This window comes from Opisthocomus hoazin, chromosome 25 (genome assembly GCF_030867145.1).
Source record: "Opisthocomus hoazin isolate bOpiHoa1 chromosome 25, bOpiHoa1.hap1, whole genome shotgun sequence".
Taxonomy (NCBI): domain Eukaryota; kingdom Metazoa; phylum Chordata; class Aves; order Opisthocomiformes; family Opisthocomidae; genus Opisthocomus; species Opisthocomus hoazin.
In genome coordinates this window covers 11,275,207-11,296,174 of record NC_134438.1, presented here as the reverse complement: position 1 = coordinate 11,296,174, position 20,968 = coordinate 11,275,207, and the positions used below count along the sequence as shown (strand labels likewise).

The following is a 20,968-nucleotide window of genomic DNA, read 5'->3' as shown; positions in this document are numbered from 1 at the left end:
CAGAGGTTTTTGAGTTTGTGTTTAAAGCATGTGTGTTTTTATGTAATTTATTTAATGAACATAAAAAGTAGCATCTTATATTCAGTTTAACAACTTAGTAGGTCATTGGAATGTGCATTTTGTTTGGTGGATAGATGATTTCTTAATGCCTGGTGTTTCAGCTTTCTGACTAGACTCTTCCTTTCAGGTTGAATACGTTACAAGAAAATGCCTTCTTGCATTTGTGTTAGAGTATTCTGAAAAATGTTTATTTCAAAGTTAGAGATTTCAGACATACTGCAAAACAAATTCTTATGCACCTGTTGCTGCTTCTCCTGGGAAGATAGGTTGTTTTGAGATTTCACTGCCTCACTGAGGTACTTACAATCTCTCAAGAAGATTATCTCAATAGAGAGAATGCCTGGCTCTCCCAGCTCCTTGTGAATGTCACAATCTTCATTAGGTTGAAAAACTAAGAGAGCTGCAAGATGCTTTTAGAGAGCCTAAGGGATACATACACGATTGGGTAATGTGCATATTTGTATAATGTGAGGAACAATACATTTACTACTGAGTGCTATAATGTGATAGTATTTTAAATTATTTTGATATGGTGAATTCAACTCCCGTACCTGTTGCTTTTGTATTTAGAAACCATGCATTAATCACACCTTAAATTACGCAGTGACTATTTTTAATTTGCTTTGAAAGGGGGATGTAGAAATGGTATGATGTCTATGAGAATGTGACATATGACTTAAATTGAGCTTGGTAGTAGTTACCATATTTTCAGTCTAGAAGCCTAAAAATTCCTGCATCAATTAGACAGCTTAAGCTATATAAATACAGGCCATCTTAGTTTTAGTGAAGGTTACTACATGTCACCTGAACTCTCTTGATTCTTTAGCTTTCTCCTGTGTTAATGAGTGAGGGTCATGAATATACATGCTGGAAATCAGCACAGGACTGTTTGTCCAAAAAAACCCCTAACACCTTGAAAGTGGTTTTTGTTTTTTGGTGGGTTGTTTGTTTTTTTTTTTTAAATGGATTTATATTCTGAGAGATTTCAGTCTGTGTCACTCACTTGACCTGTGAGGGTTGGTTTCAAGGTCTAATTACAGAAACTAGAACAGGGGTTTTGATGTATGGCTATGCAGAAATATGTATTCAGACCCTTACATTTCTGAGAGAAGTAAGTAGGATGTACACACAGTAACTGCTGTTGGTGTTCTCAACCAATAAATTAAACCTGGCAGAGATTCATTCTTTAGAGGACTGTATACATGCCAAGTTTGAACTTAAAACGGAAGTTTGAGTTATTAGATTGCATGAGTGCTTGCAAATATTTCCTGGACTGCGAAGCTTTATCATCATTATAACAATGTAAACATCTGAAAGGATTTTGAATTTTCTTATGTTCACTTAGTACTTTTGTGTTGGGAGTCAGCCTGACACATTTCAACTCCAAACAAGCATGCGTGTTTAAAACCAGATGTCTAAAATGATGCTGTTCACTCAATAGTGACTAGTATTGTAGAAGGTTGATGACCTGATCATCAGTGGATGATGTGGTAGAGTTTTAGGCTAGTGCTAATTAATCTCATAAGTATCAACAGAACATCTAATCCATAGCTTCATTGTGTTATGAAAGCTCTTTTACACGTAGGTACTGAAATACTGGCTATTTTTCACATCCTGCTCTTGAAGCACGTTTGCTTTGATGAGACAGAATTTTTAGTTGGATTGTTGTTGCTCTGCAGTGAATCTTCGGTGTTCTGAAGCCATCGTTAATTTTAGCACTTGAAAAAAATTAATGCTAACTTACTACTAATGTAATTAATCTCCTTGAAATAAGTCCTGCTATTCTAATTGAATATCCACAGAGGAGTTGAGCATCATTTAATTACACTTACTTTTTGAAGTTGTTTCAGGTATCCTAGTGTATAAAAGTACCCAATTGCTTTGAAAGCTTCTCCTTCAAAACGATATTCACAATAAAATTGTGTAGGAACTTGATTTAAGACTAGATGACACTGCTGGGAAGAAAGTGTTAACCACTACCTTAGTGGTAAGTAGGTTTTCATCTATAACGTAGGTTGTTCATAGAACATCTTAAAAGGTCAATTTGGCTCGCGTAGCGACTTCTTTGCAGCTCCACTGAGGACTTCAAACTCCAATTTAGCAATTACGGAGGATAACAAAGCAGGATACTGGAAAGGAACTAGTGTTAAAACTGTGCGAGTATATATTTACATGTCTGTGTGCAAAGTATTACATGTGCTGCAGAAAGGCAGGTGTAGTTGAACTGAGGATTTTTTGCTGTCAACTTGTGTGTTTTGGTATTAGCCTTCCCTGCAGAACGCTATTTGAAAAAAAAGGTGAAACCTTCAGATAGTCCGTATTACTGCGTCTGCCTCCCTGACCTCAAGGAAATGGGTGTTGTTGGAAAACATCATCTGTTGTATCTGGGAGCACACTGTAACACTCTACTACTTCGGCGTTTTGATGAACATCACTGAAGTCACACCTGACTATCCAGGCACACCTCTTCTAATGCTTATCTTGAGACAGACTGGACAATAGACGGTTGTAAAAAGTAATTAACGGTTGTCTTGAGTTTAACAAACTAAAATGAGGAAAGAAAAAAGATACCATATTTTCTTGGGGAGAACAAATGACTTGACTGAAAATACCTTTTTTTTTTGGGTAGAAATCAGTAGGAAAACCTGAATATGATGTAGAAATTGTCACAACTTCGTTCTAGGTAAGGGATCTTTTTCTGAAGAGGGGTGTTTGTGTGGTTTGTGGGTTTTTTTGTTTGTGTTTTGTTGTTGGGGTGAGTTTTTTTGGGAAACCTGTTATACATGGGTAACGGCTGTTTTTTAAGGCTAATGTCAACTGTGGAATCTGTTCATTTATCAAGTGAAATGAGCAGCCTGAGGATTTTGTGTTCATTCTTGTCATCTTTTAATTCTGAGCATGTTGGTTTTCACATTCTTTTTTCTTAAAACTGGGAAACTCTTTCTGTTGCAGTTGGTGTAATCAGATGTCCAGTATGCCGCCAAGAATGCAGACAGATAGATCTGGTGGATAACTACTTTGTGAAAGACACGTCAGAAACGCCGAGCAGCTCCGATGAGAAGTCCGAACAGGTGTGGCACTCTCCTGCTTGCTGGAATTCACATGCTGGTTTTGATTCTGTACATGTTAATGCTTTCCAGGAAGATGACGGTAATTGACTGCTTCCCTTTGCAGGTGTGTACAAGCTGTGAAGATAACGCTAGCGCTGTTGGATTTTGTGTAGAGTGTGGGGAATGGCTGTGCAAGACTTGCATAGAAGCTCATCAGCGAGTAAAATTTACTAAAGATCATATGATCAGAAAAAAAGAGGATGTATCTTCAGGTGAGTGTTTGGCTATCACTTAGTCCTGCCTGTAGTAAAAATGTTTTCTCTTTGGCACGTGTAAAAAGAGAGAGGGAGGATTATTTAGGTAACAACCAGCTGTATGGCTTTTCCCAAAGATTTGGGAAAAGTTTAGTAAAAAGCTACCAGTTTTGCACTGGTAGCTCTAAAAATAGAGGAAAAACTAAATTTTAAGCTAATATGGGTTATTTGCTAATGCTTTTTATAGTTCGATGTCCAGTGTGAAAAATATCTTATGTACAGAAGAAACAGAATGAGACTACAGTCTTTGGAAAGGATTTAGATCCATTCTTAATAATACTTTTATTTAGTAGAACAACTGACTAAGTGGAGAGGAGAATCTGGAAAGCGCTGACATATTAGTTATGTCTTATCCGTTGGCCAAGGAAATTAAATTTAATGTGCGAAGTGTGTGTACAGTTTGCCTAGACATGCAGCTTTATTAGAAGTTAATTCTTAAAGTATCGTTTGACTATGTATTGTTTGTAACCTACTGAGGGAATGTGGTATACATTCTCAAAACAGATAAAAGGTAACTGGGTTTTAGCTTAGAAGATTCTATTTGTAAATGGGATGAAAGTTCTGATTTAAAGACCTGTAGGTTCTACAATATCTGGATGTATACGAAGACTGCTCATACTGAGGAAGAGTAATCTTGGCTTTTTGCTCTCTCTCTGCATTTAAAGTAAATTAAGATCTTCAAGACTGTTTCATTCTGCCATTTTAAAGGAGTAACACTGCTTTGCTTTCTGCCGAGTCTTGTCAAAATAATATTGAGTTAAAAAGTTTGCTATTCAGCGTACTTCTTTCAGACAACGATCTTATTTCACTGGCTGTATCACATAAACTTTGTTTTTTGAGAGGTTTCTCTGTATGTCTTAATGGATATTGGTTAATAAGAGATATTACCTATTTAAATTTAGATGTAGTAATCCTAGTAGATGAATAACCCTTAAGGTGAAATCAAATTACAGGGCCCTACAAAGAATTACTAACGTTTTTCTCTAGGAGTGCTATATTGTGACTGTCAAGGTGTTACTGTAGCTCTGCTTACCCTTCAATAACCTGATTGGGGATGTGCCGAAAAACAGCTGTTCCAATAAAGTAAATTTGCTATCAGAAATTTGAGTTAGTGTTTATGAAGATGGAAGCCCATGTGTAGTTGGTGTGCTAGCATATGACAAGAATGTAGCCTGCCTTTGACCTGGCATGCAGCAATCCTTAGTACCTCTTGATTGTGGGCAATGACTATTAATTATTTCCTCAAGGGAGCTTGTCCCTTTCTTTCTTTTTAAACTCGAAGATATGCTCTGGAGACTTTAAATTTCTATTAACAAGTGTCAGCTGTAGATGCATGAGCTCTCTTTCTTTATAGTAACTGGCATGATATAACAAGCTTTGGAAATGTTGGAGACTGAGGAGGAAAGTCATGTTTTAAACCTTACCTACTGTATCTTTCAAAGGCTGCCTTCCTCTGTATTAACTTCAAAATATCTTTAGAAGACTGTGCAGCACTTTTTAGTAAACTCAGAACAATTTTTTTGTTATCTGTAATTTGCCTAAGTTGAAAAGTTAAGTAGTTTAGCTGACGTTTAAGTAACTCTTAACATGGGCAATGTTTGCTTTGCATTTGCCACTTCAGTTGCAGATGACTTAGTGAGGTTTATAAAGGTTTTGAAGTGATAATTTAGAAAGCCTATGAGTGTTTGACAGTATAGAAGTTTGTGAGGTTTGATCCTTCCTTCAACGTGTCAAAGGCGAAATTGCATGTGATTTAATCTTTAAACATGTGTATTTGATCCTGGTGTTTGTGTACAGTTTTTACATTCTTACAGGTGCCAGTGTCTTCTGAGCATTTATGATAGGAGAGGAATTCCTCCTTATCTTTGAGTACAATAAAGTGGAAACAGCCATACACCGCTGGCACTGTAAATATTTCAGTGAGAATGTATTCACAGTAACTGTAGGGTGAGAAGGGGTCTGTAATTGTCTTTGTTCAAATTCTTGGTTGTTACTTGGCTTGGAAGTTAGTTGTTTTGCTCTTCAGATTGTCTAAGTTTTATTTTAAAATGCAAAAATGGTTTATTTTTAAAAACAGAGGCCGTGGGAGCATCTGGTCAACGTCCTGTTTTCTGTCCTGTCCACAAACAAGAGCAGTTAAAACTTTTCTGTGAAACATGTGACAGGCTGACATGCAGAGACTGTCAGTTACTGGAACACAAAGAACACAGGTACAAATATTACCATGTCTTGATTCCTGTGGTGTGCTTTCTCAGAGGATGAAATGGCATTGATTTAAAACAGTTGTGGCATCAAATACTGTTGTATTTACTCTTTGTCAAACTAAAATGATCCCTTGTGAAGGAGAACTTGTGTGGAGTGCTGAAAACTTTTAAGGGATCAGTTGGTTGAGCTTTGTCAATTATCTTAAGAGCAGATTCAAAACAGCATGGTCTGAGGCGATTTGGTGCGATTAAGGTGTTAACTTGCCTGGCGTTTACCAGCGCTGTCACTCTGCTCAGGACTTGAATAGAAATTGCGACAGCCCTGAACACCTGGCGCTGTAGAGAAGCGACAGTGATATAGCGAGTGAGTCGTGGACGAGGTAGTTTTTTGAAAGGGCAAGTTTTATTACAGAACAGTCTTTCAATTTAGGGTAATTTTGTAAAGGAAGGTATACATTTTGCATCAGATTAATATGTTTTTCTAGTACAGAGGGAAAAATTGTTTGGATTTAGTTGGCTGAAAGTGGCCTCATTCCAAGTGAAATGATGGGTTTTGTCTCCGGAGCTTGCTTTTCTCTTAACTGCTAGAAAAAGGTTGAAACCTCTTAAGATATATTAAAAATTCCTGCTCTTTAACAGCTGTGTCATATAGTTGTTTGAATGTTTGAAAAAGTATTGTGCAGTGTTATGATAGCGGATCTGGGGATAAATACGTATTTATCAGCTACTGCAGCACTGCCTTTCCTGGTTGGTCTACAAGTAACTCTTCTCTGTAAAGGTGCTTGACAGTGCATTGCAATATTGAATTTAGTGGTGTTTTTTTTTTTTTTCCAGAGTGGTGGGTGCTCTCATAGACTGCCACAGCAGCCTAATGGAGAACTTTTACTTTTGAAATGAGTACTGTTAAAGTATTAACAGCCTTGAGTATTCCTGCTCTGTTCTTTCATAGGCTTGGTCATAAATGTCCCGAAAGACACACTTTCATTCAGAAAGCGTGGTCTCCTAGGGTATGTTAACTTTTTCTAGTTGGTTTCTTTGCATCTGTTTTGCACATGGTGCTGACTGATTAACAGATGTATCTTGTTCTACTCTACCTGCTCTCTTCCAGTAAGAGAAGAGAATACTTTGCTATTAACATGCTTTGTTGCAGAATATTCTTTAAAACTTGTTTTGCCTGCAGATGAGAATTACAGATGATTAGGGCAGCTGCTTCGTCTGTGGTGAAGTATAACTGAGATTTCTGTGAAGCTCACTAAATCGTTGAAGGAAAAATCATGCCAAGTGGAAACAAGAATTGATTTTAATCTCCACTTCTTACCTGAAATCCTAATAGTTTGCGTCAAAGGAGAATAAATCGCTGTTTCAGTAGCAACATAGTCCAGTGTTCAGAATTTCAAGGGAAAGAATTGCTGGTGATTCTGTAGAAAGCTGACATTCTTTTAGCAGCCTAATGGTGTATGATTCCTCTAGTTTAGGCAGTTTTCAGTCCGCATGCTTTGGAAGCTAGAACTACAATACTGTATATATATATATATATATTAAGTCTTTTGGCTGTAGCAGGAACTACAGAAAAATTTTAGCAGTACTAGGTAAGTGTAGATTTATTTTTTTTTTCCTCCTTAAAGTGGAAATCTGACTTTCAACTTAATGAAAATTTTTAGAGTTTTAGAAAATCAGCAGATCTCCAAACATTTCAATTTTTGTGGCCTTTGGGCTGTAGTAATGCTACTTTTTGCATTATAGTACCTAAAATCTTGTGATGCTGTCTGTCTACGAGAACTTTAGACTGTTCTTGGAAAAAGCGACATTCTGACATTGAGACTGACAAATCTAAACTCTTGTAGTTGAAACTTGTCTATTGCTGGTACAAAATGAATGAACAGGAGCAGAGTTGTTTCTGTTGTGAATAGTGTTCTCTTTGCTTAAGTCTCTGTTATCGTAATTGTGAGTAATTCGATTCAAGAAACAGTGTTATTGTAAATTCGATCATGTGTCCAAACAGTCTTTTCCTACTAGATTTACTAGATTGTAATGTTCTCCTAGATTTTAACAAAAGACAACGCTACTTTCTTTTCAGTTCTGGTCAGGAGATAGCATAGGTTGCTTCTAATGCAGCTGGTAAGAGGCTTCACTTCAACTGGAGTCTTCTGCCAGTTTGAATGTTGGGGTTTAGTGTAGTGAAGAAGGGAAGACATGCTGGGAACCTAAGTTTTCTGTGTTAACAAATCATGTTTCAGAAAGATGAAGTTTACTTACTGCAGAGACAAGAAGTGGCAAGATGGGAGTCCTGGGTTTTGGGGGGAATCTTTTGATAGTCCAGCAGTTAATCAGAAAATATTAAAACTCTTTGAGCTACTTAATTCCCCGTGCCATTTTCAATATAGGTGTTTTGCTTCTGTTGCATTGTTAATTCCTGTGATGCATAGTACATTAGGAAAATGCAACTAATGTCATTATTTTTGTTTGTAGCTACTTGCACTATTTTCAGATGAAGTAATGGAAGGTGCATTTGATATAGTAGCTGGTTGATGGGCTTGAAAGGGAATGATATGTTCTTCGCTTGGAAGGACCAAAAAAAAAGTTGTTTTTTTAATAGGAATATGTTCTTTCAGAGTAAACTAATTTAGTCAAATATAAGCAGTATAATCTCAACTGAAAAACTGTTTTTCTGGGGTAGGTTTTTTTTTCTGTATCATGTAAAATGTGTTTAAGCTATTAGGGCATTTTCGTCATCTAACATTAACAAAATGATTTGTCAAAGTTTGAAGTTTCTGGTATTTCCTTTAGCTGGTCCTCCATAGCTTGGTATCTTGTGAAACAATGCAGTGCGTTGTCTCCCTGTGTAGTTTTAATTAAGAAGTGACCCACAGAGGTTCAGTCTTCTGGATACTTACAAATGATTTTATCAGTACTGAAACATTGTGCACACTGATCGGCATAAATACAGTTTGATTTTTTCTGCGTGTTTTGTCAAAATTTTATAACGTTACATCTAAATTGGGAACCCTTAGTTTCAGTGCATTGTTCCTTAGTAACTGATATCTTCTTTTGTGTGTTGAAAAGGTATCAGTTTTTGGAAGAAGCTTTTCAGAACCAGAAGGGTGCAATTGAGAACCTGTTGGCCAAACTTCTTGAGAAGAAGAATTATGTAAATTTTGCAGCTGCCCAAGTTCAGAATAGGTAAGCAACCCAAAATTATTAACTGTTACTATTACATTCATCTTACTGTGATTCATTAAAGAGGCAATGATGGGACTCGAGTAATACTTACGTTTTATTTGTTTCTATATCTTTGGCTGTATTGGACTTAATTACTTTTCATAATGTTTTCTTCCCTACAATACTGTGCATCTGTTGGACGTTGTTACAAGAAGTGAGTGTCAAAGATGATGTCTTTTATGGCAACTTTGAGTAGAGCCAAAGATGTGACACATCTGTTGCACTTGGGGGAGGGGGAAGGGGAAAATAAATAGAAAGGAATAAAAAAGGGAATAAAAAAGGAAAGGCAAACCCATCTTATGGTTTCTGCTAAGTTCAGTTCTAGGTGACAGAAGTGTTGGCTGTAGAGACAAACAAATTTTTCTTGAAATATTTTTATGTTTCATTTGAATGCGTCTTCTATAACGTGTAACAAAAACTTGTTTTGAAACTGAATAGGAGATTGTGTGGGTTTTTTGAGGGTTTTGTTTTGTGTTTTTTTTTTTTTTTAATTAGGCAAGCAAAACTTAGTGTAATTACCTGAAAGGAAGACAGGCTTTTCCTTAGGTAGTTTTAAGTTAAGAATTCCAGGGTGTCATGGTTTAACCTGGCAGTTGGCAACTAGGACCATGCAACCACTCACTGCTTCCCTCCCCACCCCCACCCCCCCACTCCCCCCCCCCCCAAGGGATATGGAGGAGCATGGACAAACACTAAAACTAGTAGGTTGAAATAAAGACAGTTTAATAAGACAACAAAAGAGGGAATAATAATAATAATAATAATAATAGTAATGAATATGCAAAGCAAGCTATACACAATGCAGTTTTTCTTACCACCTGATGACTGATTCCACAGTCAGTCCCCAGGCAGCAATTGCGGAGCTCGTGGATTTCACAGAGCTCACTGAACTCATGGACAAAAGTTCCAACTCATGGAAAAAAGAGAGTTCCTGCCCCCCGGCCAACCTACACTAATAAACTGAGCATGACATCTATGGTATGGATCATTTCAGCTTGCCAGCTTGGGCTAGCTGTTTGGCCATGCTCCCTCCCAGCTCTTACACACCTGCACATTAGCTGACTATGGGAAACTGAAAAAAAGTCCTTGATTTCTTAGCAACAACTAAAAACATCAGTCTATTGTCAATATTCCTCTTACACTAAATCCAAAATACAGCAGCTACCGGGAGGAAAATTAATTCTATCCCAGCCGAAACCAGGGCACAGGGTTTGCTTAAATTCAGTGTCATAGAGAATATTGAATGCAGAGACAGAGAGAGCACATGATTGCTTCTGGCTTTTCACCTACATGTGGTGATGTGGTGTGCTGGAGGTCAGGGAATTCCACTATGATTCTTGGTGGTTTTGTGAGCCTTCTGCAACTTTTAAGTCATTTGCGAAATGACAGAGCATCTGGAGATGGGAAGTACAAAGGTGGAAGGAACTGTTCCAAAGATGTAAGGAGAAGTTCTGGTGCAAATTCTTAACTCCTAGTGGTACCATGTACATTTAAAAACAAAACAAAACAAAAAAAACCAAAAAAAACACACACACAAAAAAAAAACCCCACAAAAAACCACCACCAAAAAAAAAGTTTTAAGGGAAGGAGAACATACAACATGACAGAGGAAAATGTGTGAAGATGATGGAAGAAATAGAAATGGAATTTTTGATGTGCTGATTCAGCATGGAACTCTTTGAAGGGACCCAAAAGAGAACACCATGGGGAAGCAGGAGGACAAGCTGTAGAATTGTTACATGCTTGAAGAAGAGACAGAAACCTGGTTACATGGGAAATAATTAAACTGAAAGCTCAAGAAATGTCACAAAAAGTTCTGTGATGAGAATTGAAGGCCACTAATGGGTGGTGGGTATATGCGTAACACATTGTCATGTTTTTTTGCCAAAGAATTTCTGGCTTCACTGAAAATTCAGTGAATTTCGGCAGCATGTGATTAGCTTGTGTAAAGATTGTGACTATCTGTTGAGCTAAATGGGTGGTGCGAGACACTGGTTTACTTTGGCATGCTATTCAGTTACTTTGTTGAAGTGTAGGGCACAAAATCTATGATCATAAAAACTTCAGGGAATGAAAAAAAAGTGTATTACAATAATGTTGTCAGTGTTAGCAGGTGGTGTGAAATTGCCATTGTATGTGATCGTGAAACGTAAAACAGTGTTGAAGGAATAGCTGCCTACTGGAATAATTGTGAGGTGCCAAAGGCAAGGATGGATGCCTACTGACTTAATGAAGGGTTGGCTGAATATGTTTTGGAGTGGAAAATCAGATTGTGTTGTCACGAAAAAGCATGTATCCAAGGTGCCTTAAAGGGCATTTGACACCAACAATGAATATGATCGTCAGACAAGTGGTTATTGGTCTTGTGATCATATTGGGATGAATGACATCACAAGTTCAGATGCTTGATCTGGTAGTGAGGAAGCCCTTTAAAAAAGGACAGTTTAAGTCTTTGTGCTCAAACTGGCTCATGGCAAAGTATTGTGCTCTGACTCCAAGCGAAGTAATGAATCCTTCTGCAATGCTATATTGTCATTAGATTAAGGCAGCATAGGATGAAATAAATCCAGATTTTGCAATGGAGTTTAAGAAATAGTGTATTTGAAATTCTGTGGACAGAACTCAAGATGTTTTACTTGAGTCTGAAGAAGTTGAGAATAGTGAAGACACTAAAACTGAGGAAGAATAACAATGATGGAAAGGATGAGGAGGTGTGAGGTATAAACAAAATTGAAAGGCAATTGTATTAAAGTGCAACAGAATAATGTAGACTAATGTCAGGTAAATCATTAGTGAAATGTTTATATCACTATTGATTACAGGTGTGTAATAACCTTTTTGGTACAATAGTTTTTGGGGGAGTTGAAGAAGTCTATCTGACATTCAGAGTTGACTTTCTGGTTAATACACAATAGCATGAAAGTTTAAGGTGTCATAAATATATTCTTCATAGTGAAAGAGAGGTGATAGGGAGATAAATATATATGTGTACATAAACACACATGTGGTCTTGGCTGGGTATGTCTGTGTGTAAGCATATAAATAAAGTGTATAAACCCAAGGACTGTCTCATATTAAGTAAAATGCAAGTTGTTAATTGAGGTACTGTCTTGATCGCAGGCTGCTTAAATTTTTTTTCCAAAACTGAAATTTTGATGGCTACTTTGAAAAATTTGATTAATGATTTCTCTGTTAGAAATCACACAAACTATAAATTTTGTACTTATCGGAACTTCTTCAATACAGAAATTGCTCCTTCACTCTTCAAGGGTGGGAAGATATCTGTGGTATGTTTAGTATTTGGCGGCATAGTATAAAGTGACTGCCTGACAATACATTTTTCTTTTTTTAGGATAAAAGAAGTAAATGAAACTAACAAACGAGTAGAACAGGAAATCAAAGTGGCTATATTCACCCTCATCAATGAAATCAATAAAAAGGGAAAATCTCTCTTACAGCACCTTGAGGTACAGTTAAGAGAAAAATTATTAGTGGTGTTTAGTGTTTCCAGTCCCCTGTTGAGAATTCACATTCTGTGTTTGAAAACAGTTTGTTTGGTGTGACTGCAGGAGTTGCAGTATTAATATTGCCTATGAATAGCTTGTTTTAGTTAAATCTCTTGTTCATCCTCTCACTAGCTAGAGCCTGTGGCTCCTTTAGTTTTACATTTATGCCTCAGATTCATTCAAAATCAGGTTCATCATAAAGGGGTGTCTAAAAATCTCCTTTCCACGTTCTGTTTGCCATATTTCTGTATTATTACATAATTCTAAGGTGCCTATAATCTAGTCTTTTCCTCAAACAGCTTTTTAAGGTTCCTGCAAATCTATTAGCACTGTGGATGAGTTGCTGCTTTTTGTCTTCTGATACCTTGTTTACAAGTTTTTCTTCAGAGTGTAATCTCCTAGAGACAGGTGTCTCTACTTTTTCTTGAGCACGTAACAAATTGATGCAATGTGTTTGATGCCACTTTACGTAGATTTTTTCTCTGTGGGTTGTGGTAGGTTGTTGTTAAAATCTGTTTCCCACCTTTTGCTTGTGCAGGGTGGTATGAGCAGGGCAAAGGAGCAGGGAAGCAGACAGGCTAGTATTAATTTTCACTTCTGGCATCATATTAACTGCTTTGCTGTGAAGACAGTGGTGGTCCTAATGGCAGTTCTTAGTATTTTTTTCCTTAGTAATGTTCACAACTGGTGTTGACTTTTAACAAATCCTGACCTTTGAAGTACACCTAAGTTTTCAAAGGCATGGTAGTCTTACGTATTTGTACATGAAGATGTAATGCTGGTATTTTAAGTTATGTAGATTGGCATCCTAAGGGAGGCAGTGGCTTTAAACACACTTTTCAGTTAGCATATTCTGAGTAATTATTATATACCGACTTTTATTCAAATCTATGAAAATGTAGCTTATGACTACTTTTTTATCTGAAGAGAGAAAACCTATTGTAAGAAGTTAGTTCATAGCACGTTGCCACTCTGCCATGATGTGACTGAAAAATTTAAGATCAATTTAATTACGATATATTTCTTCTGATTAAGAAGCATTTATTTGGCAGTGAAATGGAGAATTCCTGGAAGAAAAGAGTATTTGATCAGGAGTGAAATAAAGAGTTTAAAATTACTTGAGTAACTGAGTTTTGGCTTTTCTTTTTTACCTAGCCATTTGTTACAAGCTAGAATAATTCCTTTGGAAACTTTCCTTTTTTGTGAGGTTGTAACAGTTGCTCAAGCGTGTATTGTTAAATTTGAAACCTGAAGATTCAGTACTGCAACCCAGATTTTTAGCACGAGATTTACAGCTGGCAAGTTATCAAAGGCTGGAGACTACTTGGAGATGGGGCTACTGAGTTTACCTGACGTACTCCAGAGGTGTTTAGCGGCAGTTTCTGGTTGGCATAGGAGCTGGTGTTCAGAGTGCCTGGGCCACTGCTGTTGCTGTCTCTTCCAGTTGCTGCTCTGCAGCTCCATGGTGGCAGTTGCAGGAATGCCAGGGCACCCGTTCCCTTGGGCCCCAGTCTGGGTCGCTCCCCCAGTTCTTTGTCCTGCAGCTGTGCGTCCAGCAACATGAAGAAGAGAATTGGTCTTGTTTCAGTAGCTGATATTTTCCTGGGATAAAGTAGAGGCTCTTCTCTGAGCCCACTATTTTCCCTGCAATTTGGTACCTCTGGGAAGAATGGTAGAGGGGAATAATAGAGAATTATTATTTGATGGTTCTAGCCACTCTGAATATGAGCATTAGTATAAGCTACTTTGCTTGTGACATTTTTCATTTGCTCTAAGAACTGTGATTGCAGTTTTACATTTTCCTCATAAATCTGAAGCCCCCACTGTAATAAGGTTTTTATTTCTTTGTAGAATGTAACAAAGGAGAGACAGATGAAGTTAATACAACAACAAAATGACATCACTGGTCTTTCGCGACAAGTGAAGCACGTGATGAACTTTACTAATTGGGCTATTGCAAGTGGCAGCAGTACTGCTTTGCTATACAGTAAACGACTGGTAAGGAAGCATTCTCTGACTTGCCTGCACAGTACAGAGAATGTTTAGTCAAAAGAATTTTCTGAGTTATCATGCAGCTTCACTAAGTTATATCCAAGGAAGAGACAATGAGTTGTTGATACTTCATTTAAAAAAAATGAGTAATGAGATAAATGATTCTGTAATAATGGGGTAAATTTCCCAACTTCTACACCACTTTTCATTTGCAAATTAAGGACTTAACAGCATTATCGTAGAAGAAATGAGGTTAAGCTCTGTAAGGGCGCCTCGGTGTTTCACTTTAGTCATTGCAGAAGTAGTAATTGTGTAACAGTGCTGCTCTGTAATCCTCTGAGTTGAGTAAAAAATTAGTTGTACAGTGGATGATTTCCCTGGTGAATTGAGTATTTTCCAGGCTGATAACCAAACTTGCCATTGATGGTCCTTGTTGGTGATCCAGCAGTCTAAACTTGCTGGGTAAATGCGCACTTCTTAATATTCTCATTCTTTAGTTTGTTGTCATCAACAGTCTTGTTTTTGCTTTCCATTAGATAACATTCCAGTTACGTCATATTTTAAAGGCACGTTGTGATCCTGTCCCAGCTGCCAATGGAGCAATACGCTTCCATTGTGACCCTACATTCTGGGCAAAGAATGTCGTCAATTTAGGTGAGAATTGTGTTTGTTTATTCTATGTTACTTGAAAAACTAGATTGATTTGGAGGCATTCGTCCAACGTGAATGAGTGACTCTTAATGCAGGAGATGAAACTCTCTTGATGTAACCCATCCAGTCCTGATTACCCCCCTTATCTGCTCTGTTCTTCTATTAGCGAAGGTTTCTCCGCAGGTTTTGGTTTCCAGTGGGAATGGTTCTAGGAATGTCCCTTTTTTCCCCCCTCTCTTAAAGTGGTTCTGATGCTTATAGTACAACACAGTAGCGCTAAATGGGTGTTTCAGTTTCTGGAACAGCTTATTTGGCAAGTAAATAGAATCAGTTTTGCCTGTCTGAACTCCATATTTAGTTGCATATGGAGTAATACTAGACGTCTTAATGTGTTGGAAGTTGCATTAACAAGCATAATTAGGAGAACTGTTGATATGAGCTAAGTACCAAGCTAGTCCATATGATTGCTGGAAAGGTAAGTGCATTAAGAAGCAATGTGTAACTACTTTTATATTCCAAGATGTTTGACAGATTTATAAAGAACAACAGACCCTCGTAATGGGAGATACACTGCTGTTCCTGTGTGTGTTCCCTGCAGCTGCCACGCGGTAGGTTATGGCGCCATAGCTGTAACCTGTCATATCTTAAACAGTTGCACTGAGAAAAACTACTTATTTCTTCTTTGCCTGAAAGCATTAGCTGCCATGGGAGTTTGCAGTAGTCTTGGTGAGATAGGAGCTTGGAGTGCTCATGTTCTGCAAGAGTGTTTAGTGACAGCTGGGATCACTGGACGTTTGCAGTTACAATTACTGCACATTGCTGGCTGTTGTCAGATGCAGTGATAACTTGTCCTCTTTAAAGGATGTAAGGTGTTTAATCTTGTAGCGTCTTTATAATTGCTTTATCCTGCAGCAGTGTAGTGTCACAGTTTTTCTTCCATGTTAATCCCCTAATCATAGATACTTTTCAAAGAATGGGTTTTGAATGAGAGGAGAGGTGAGCTAGAGTGGGGAGAGCACAGGCAGAGGTATCTGTCAGCACCTGCTTGTGAACTTTTCTGTTGGATAAAAAGCTAATAGAAAATATGATTAAAATCTCAGCTCTTCCTGATGCTTTTTGTGTGTACTTGCTTCTAGCCTAAAAGTCCACTAACCAGGTTTTGGTGTTCCTGTCTTTAGTCAAGGAGGTTTATGTGCACAGTAAACAAACTTTTTCCTGTGTGAGTAATGGTTTAAAATTTACACTGTTCCTTCATGGGCAGTTCCTCGAGCAATTTTTCAGCACTGTTACTCTTGGAGATTAGTCAAGAAGGAAAAAGCAAGGCTTTCCAAGACACAGCTTCTCATGTTGTTTGACTAGGAATCTGGGGCAGGCGGGGGAAGCTATATAGGAAACAGAACAGAAACTGTCAACCTCAGTAAAAACTGACATGCAGCTTCCAATGAGTACATGTTCAAAGTCAAAAATCAACATTTTGCCTTTTCCTTTTAAAAATAGGACTATAGATAGCTAGAGAGGCAATGTGGTCCATCACATTTTATCAAGGCAGGACTTGCTTGCAGTAGTGTTTTTGTCATGCTTGTATAACTTATTCTTAGGCATTCAGTGATGGGACACTGTCCACTGTCTCCCAAATATCTTTTCCCTGGGTTTACTTCCTTAGGTATAGAAACTTTATGCTCAAGATGTGTTTTTCCTATTTTATTTCTCAGCTTCTCTGTTTGTTGTGAGCACAGAACTATCATGTCTGTCTTGTCTTTTAGGCTGTGCAGTTTTAGTTCTTTCACTTTTTGCTCACAGGTCATGTTTTTAGTTTAGCAATTTCTTCTTCTTGTGGTATAGGTTTTATTTTTGCTTCTTTCCTGTATGGTTATGGAGACTTAAAATGAAAATTTCAAACTTGAATTGCTTTGTTACTGCTCCTGAGGAAACTGAATTAGAAACATCTGAGTATTCTGCATTAATCAACCTTTGGATGATGATGGAGGTTTGACTGTTGACTAGTTCTTTTGTTTTGTTTTATTTAGGTAACCTTGTCATTGAAAATAAACCAACTCCTAGTTACACTCCTAACGTAGTGGTTGGACAGGCTCCTCCAGGAACAAACCATGTTAACAAAGCTCCAGGACAAATCAATCTAGCGCAGCTTCGACTTCAGCATATGCAGCAACAAGTGTATGCACAAAAGCATCAGCAACTGCAGCAGATGAGGATGGGGCAGCCAGCTGGGTCAGTTCCCAGGCAGACAAGTCCACAAATCTTACAGCAGCAGGTAAGTATCTTGTATGTTCTTATTTCACCTTTTACCAGAACACTGAGACTTAAAATTGCCCTATTGAATATAAACTTACAAAGCAGTTTATAAATGGGAAAAATCTCATGAAATTTGACATACTTTAAATGTGACAACTATTGGCTTTTCTTGATGTTATGTAAATAGTAAACCTACTACTGTGGAAAGAGATTGGCTTCTTTTTTCCATGTTAAAAGCAAAAATTTTAAAAAACAAAAACCCTTGCAGCCTCCCAGGTTGATCAGCATGCAGACCATGCAGAGGGGTAACATGAACTGTGGGGCTTTCCAAGCACATCAGATGAGAATGGCTCAGAATGCTGCTCGTATACCAGGAATACCACGCCACAATGGACCACAATACTCCATGATGCAACCTCACCTTCAAAGACAAGTATATCCTGTGTACACGCTTCATTTGTGCCATTGTGCCAAACTTTCATTACAATAGATGATACCTCCAGCTGTAAATGTGTTTATCTGTAACACTTATAACTCACAGCTACACACATTTATATGCTTTTTTCGTGCTGCATACTGTACTGTGACATTTTTGCTGAACATAAGAAAATTCAAACCTTAAGAATGAAAATGAATTCTAGTGTTTGTATTGCATTTTAGTTCTGAGAAACATAACATACACTTTTTAACTTTGCAGTGACGTTCAGCTTTTGGGTTTCTTGGAGAGTAGTCAGGAGCAGTGAAGTTCAAAGTGATGTAATTGAGGGTTTTTAATGAAACCAATTTCTAAAGTGTTTTTAAACCTGAAGCATGATGCAGAGGTCTGCATACCATTAAGAATAAAAATTCTTGGCAATGAATGTTAATATGACTGGAAAACTAAAAATGAGTTTATAATACTTGAAACAGTTACTCTATTCTTTTTTTAAAAAAAAGTTTGTAAACAGATATATGGACTCTGAAGTTGTCTTTGGAGGAAGTAATTGATTTAGTAAAGTGTAACTATACATGAAAATTATTTGGTGGAAGATGCGCTATATATTTAAATATCTAGCCACATAAAATGTTTTTTCTTTCTGAGTAAATAAAAATAGCAGTTACCTTGCATTCAGTGCTGTCAGGTTATGTTGATAGGAATGTGAGTTTATATGTTCTCACCCCCCCATTTTTTGTTGAGGACTGTCATAATGCAGATTACAATTTTACATGCAGTAACTCTCTGATTGGTCTGTAATGCAGTCGTGGTCTCTTCTCTTTTCCTGCAGCATTCTAACCCTGGGCACGCAGGGCCTTTTCCAGTTGTTTCTGTGCACAACACCACTATTAATCCAACTAGTCCTACTACAGCAACAATGGCAAGTGCAAACCGTGGTCCGACAAGTCCGTCCGTTACAGCAATCGAACTCATTCCTTCCGTAACAAACCCAGAGAATTTACCTTCCCTGCCAGATATCCCACCCATCCAGGTCAGTGGAGAAGATCAGGCACTTACACTGCGGGTGAAGTAAGGATCTGCTTTTCTTTCTGCATCTTTTTTATTTGGACACTGGTGCTTGTCCGTGGAATGGTATAGTTAGTTATCGTTTAAAGTCAAAGAATTAAAATCTTGACTTGGACATGCAGTTATTTTCACTATGTAGGACTAACCTGCTCCACCTGTGTTAACTTTTAGATTAATCAGTATTTAATGGCAGTACTATAGTAAAATTGATACTTGGATTAGTTAATCCCAAGTACTGTGCTCACTTCCTTACTTCCAGAAGACTGTCATATGGGAAGATACCACTAGAATAGTTGAATAGCTTTGTATGTCGAATGCCCCAAATGATGATTTATTCAGAATTAAAGTTGCCTGGCACTTCTCTGTGATGTTTGTAAATGTAACAATCAAATGCAGGAAGTACAGAGAAATGGTGTCCCACTGTCCTACTTTTCTCTCCTTACATTTCCTCTGTACCCCAGTAGTGTGGCTGTAAGAATTTCCTTGTATGCAAGAGGCCAGCATTTACATTAGCGTTGAATCCTGGAAGAAGCTGCAGAACACTTAAGCTGGCCTTCGTGCTTAATCTTGAGCTGTAGTGGTGTTGCTTGCACAGAATGTGACTGTTGCTGCTTCTGTACGTTTCGCTTCATCTGCACGCTATTGGTACTCGCTCACTTGGAACTGAAGAGTGTGCCCTGTATTCATTGCCCAGAGAGGCAGTGGTTGGTACTGCACACAAGCTGAGGTAGAGTTTGATGAAGTCACGCTCATTTGGAGAGGTCAGCAGTATAATGTACGAGTGGAGGCAGAGAAAGTAAAAGTAATGTGTTTTCTGCAGGAGTGTTTGAGAGGCCAGGGAGGGGAGGATGATGGCTTTGTCGTGAGAACAGGATGCTTACATTGAAACACCCATATAAAGTACGTGAGATTCGGTCATGATACAGGAAACAATCGCCTTAGAAACAGACCCTGTATATCATCCAAGCGGATGGTCTGCTGTAATACCAGTAGCAACCTCTTGACTCTTAGTCTACAGAGAGTCATGTTCAAGGGTTGTATGTTCAGGTTTCTCATGTGGCTGTAGGTAATTTGCTAACGTAAGAACAGTGGGGGGGAAAAAAGGATTGCATCTCTGAATGTGATTGATCTGCAGTGCTGAAGCGTTGTTAGTCATTAGAACAAAACACAAGTACAACTGTTTATGACTGATTTCAGCTGTGTGTCTAAAGTTCGTGATACACCAAGTTAGAAATAGTTATTAGTGGGATAGTCTAAAACATAAACATGCAACTTCTAGGTGCACCGAAAATGCAGAGTTCTGTTAAGATGCTCTGTTTTATACCTGTTCATGTAATAGCTGTCATGGATTTTAGCTGATGAAGGAGTTGGATAGGAAGCTGTTAGTCTTTGAAGTTGCTTGCACAGTCATAAAAACCTGCTTTGAATTCAGTGCGTTTCAAACACATTATTTGCAGTTATGCTGTCTTGCAGTTAATAGCTTTAAGGAAACAGGTATCCTAGTACTTTAACTGCTTGTTTTTAATAGATACTAAAATCTGTGTAGAAAGTGAATGGAAGAGAGGGAGATTTCACATCATGCTAAGGAAAAACAAGTTCATGGTTTCCCTTAACATCTTAATTGTGGAACAACTCTTGCAATATTAGTAAACTGGTAGATTCTATAACGCACTGAACATCTGGGAACCAAAAAGTTCGGAATGACCTAGAGTAAGTGCAGCATATGACAACACCATAAGGACTCATTTAGGAACTTTTGAAAAATCTTACTTGAAGTTTCTGACTGGCTTTTTGTTTTAAAAGATTGATATCTGTATGAAACTGATAAAAATGTTTGCTGATGTCCTGAATCCTTGAAGGGATAGTGAACAATTCTGGTAAAGATACTGATCACAGTTCAAAAATGTGGAACTATTAAGAAACTCTAATTAGGCCTCTGTGATTCAAACTTTTTGTTTTTGCTTCTTAGCTTGAAGATGCTGGTTCAAGTAATTTAGACACACTTCTAAGTAGATACATTACAGGCAGCCACCTACCCCCACAACCTACAAGTACCATGAATCCCTCCCCAGGACCTTCAGCCCTATCTCCAGGGTCATCAGGTAAATGTGATGGATATTTCTAGTGATTCTAGAAAGTGATGGGTGTTTCTGGTATTTAAATTTGAAAATAATTATAATTAATTGTAAGATTCTGTGAATGAATGGTTGCAACAGTG

The 20,968-nt window shown here is 37.8% G+C and overlaps 1 protein-coding gene across 1 annotated transcript in view; it reads left to right on the top strand.

Moving 5' to 3' along the window:
- Positions 1 to 20,968, top strand: part of TRIM33 (tripartite motif containing 33) — a 35,802-nt gene that overhangs the window by 2,730 nt on the left and 12,104 nt on the right. The window contains exons 2-12 of the mRNA XM_075442867.1: positions 3,013 to 3,131; positions 3,235 to 3,382; positions 5,502 to 5,634; positions 8,692 to 8,808; positions 12,200 to 12,314; positions 14,205 to 14,351; positions 14,882 to 14,999; positions 17,024 to 17,268; positions 17,518 to 17,682; positions 18,515 to 18,715; positions 20,720 to 20,852. Coding sequence (XP_075298982.1) covers positions 3,013 to 3,131; positions 3,235 to 3,382; positions 5,502 to 5,634; positions 8,692 to 8,808; positions 12,200 to 12,314; positions 14,205 to 14,351; positions 14,882 to 14,999; positions 17,024 to 17,268; positions 17,518 to 17,682; positions 18,515 to 18,715; positions 20,720 to 20,852 — 1,641 coding nt within the window. The remainder of the gene's footprint in view (positions 1 to 3,012; positions 3,132 to 3,234; positions 3,383 to 5,501; positions 5,635 to 8,691; positions 8,809 to 12,199; positions 12,315 to 14,204; positions 14,352 to 14,881; positions 15,000 to 17,023; positions 17,269 to 17,517; positions 17,683 to 18,514; positions 18,716 to 20,719; positions 20,853 to 20,968) is intronic.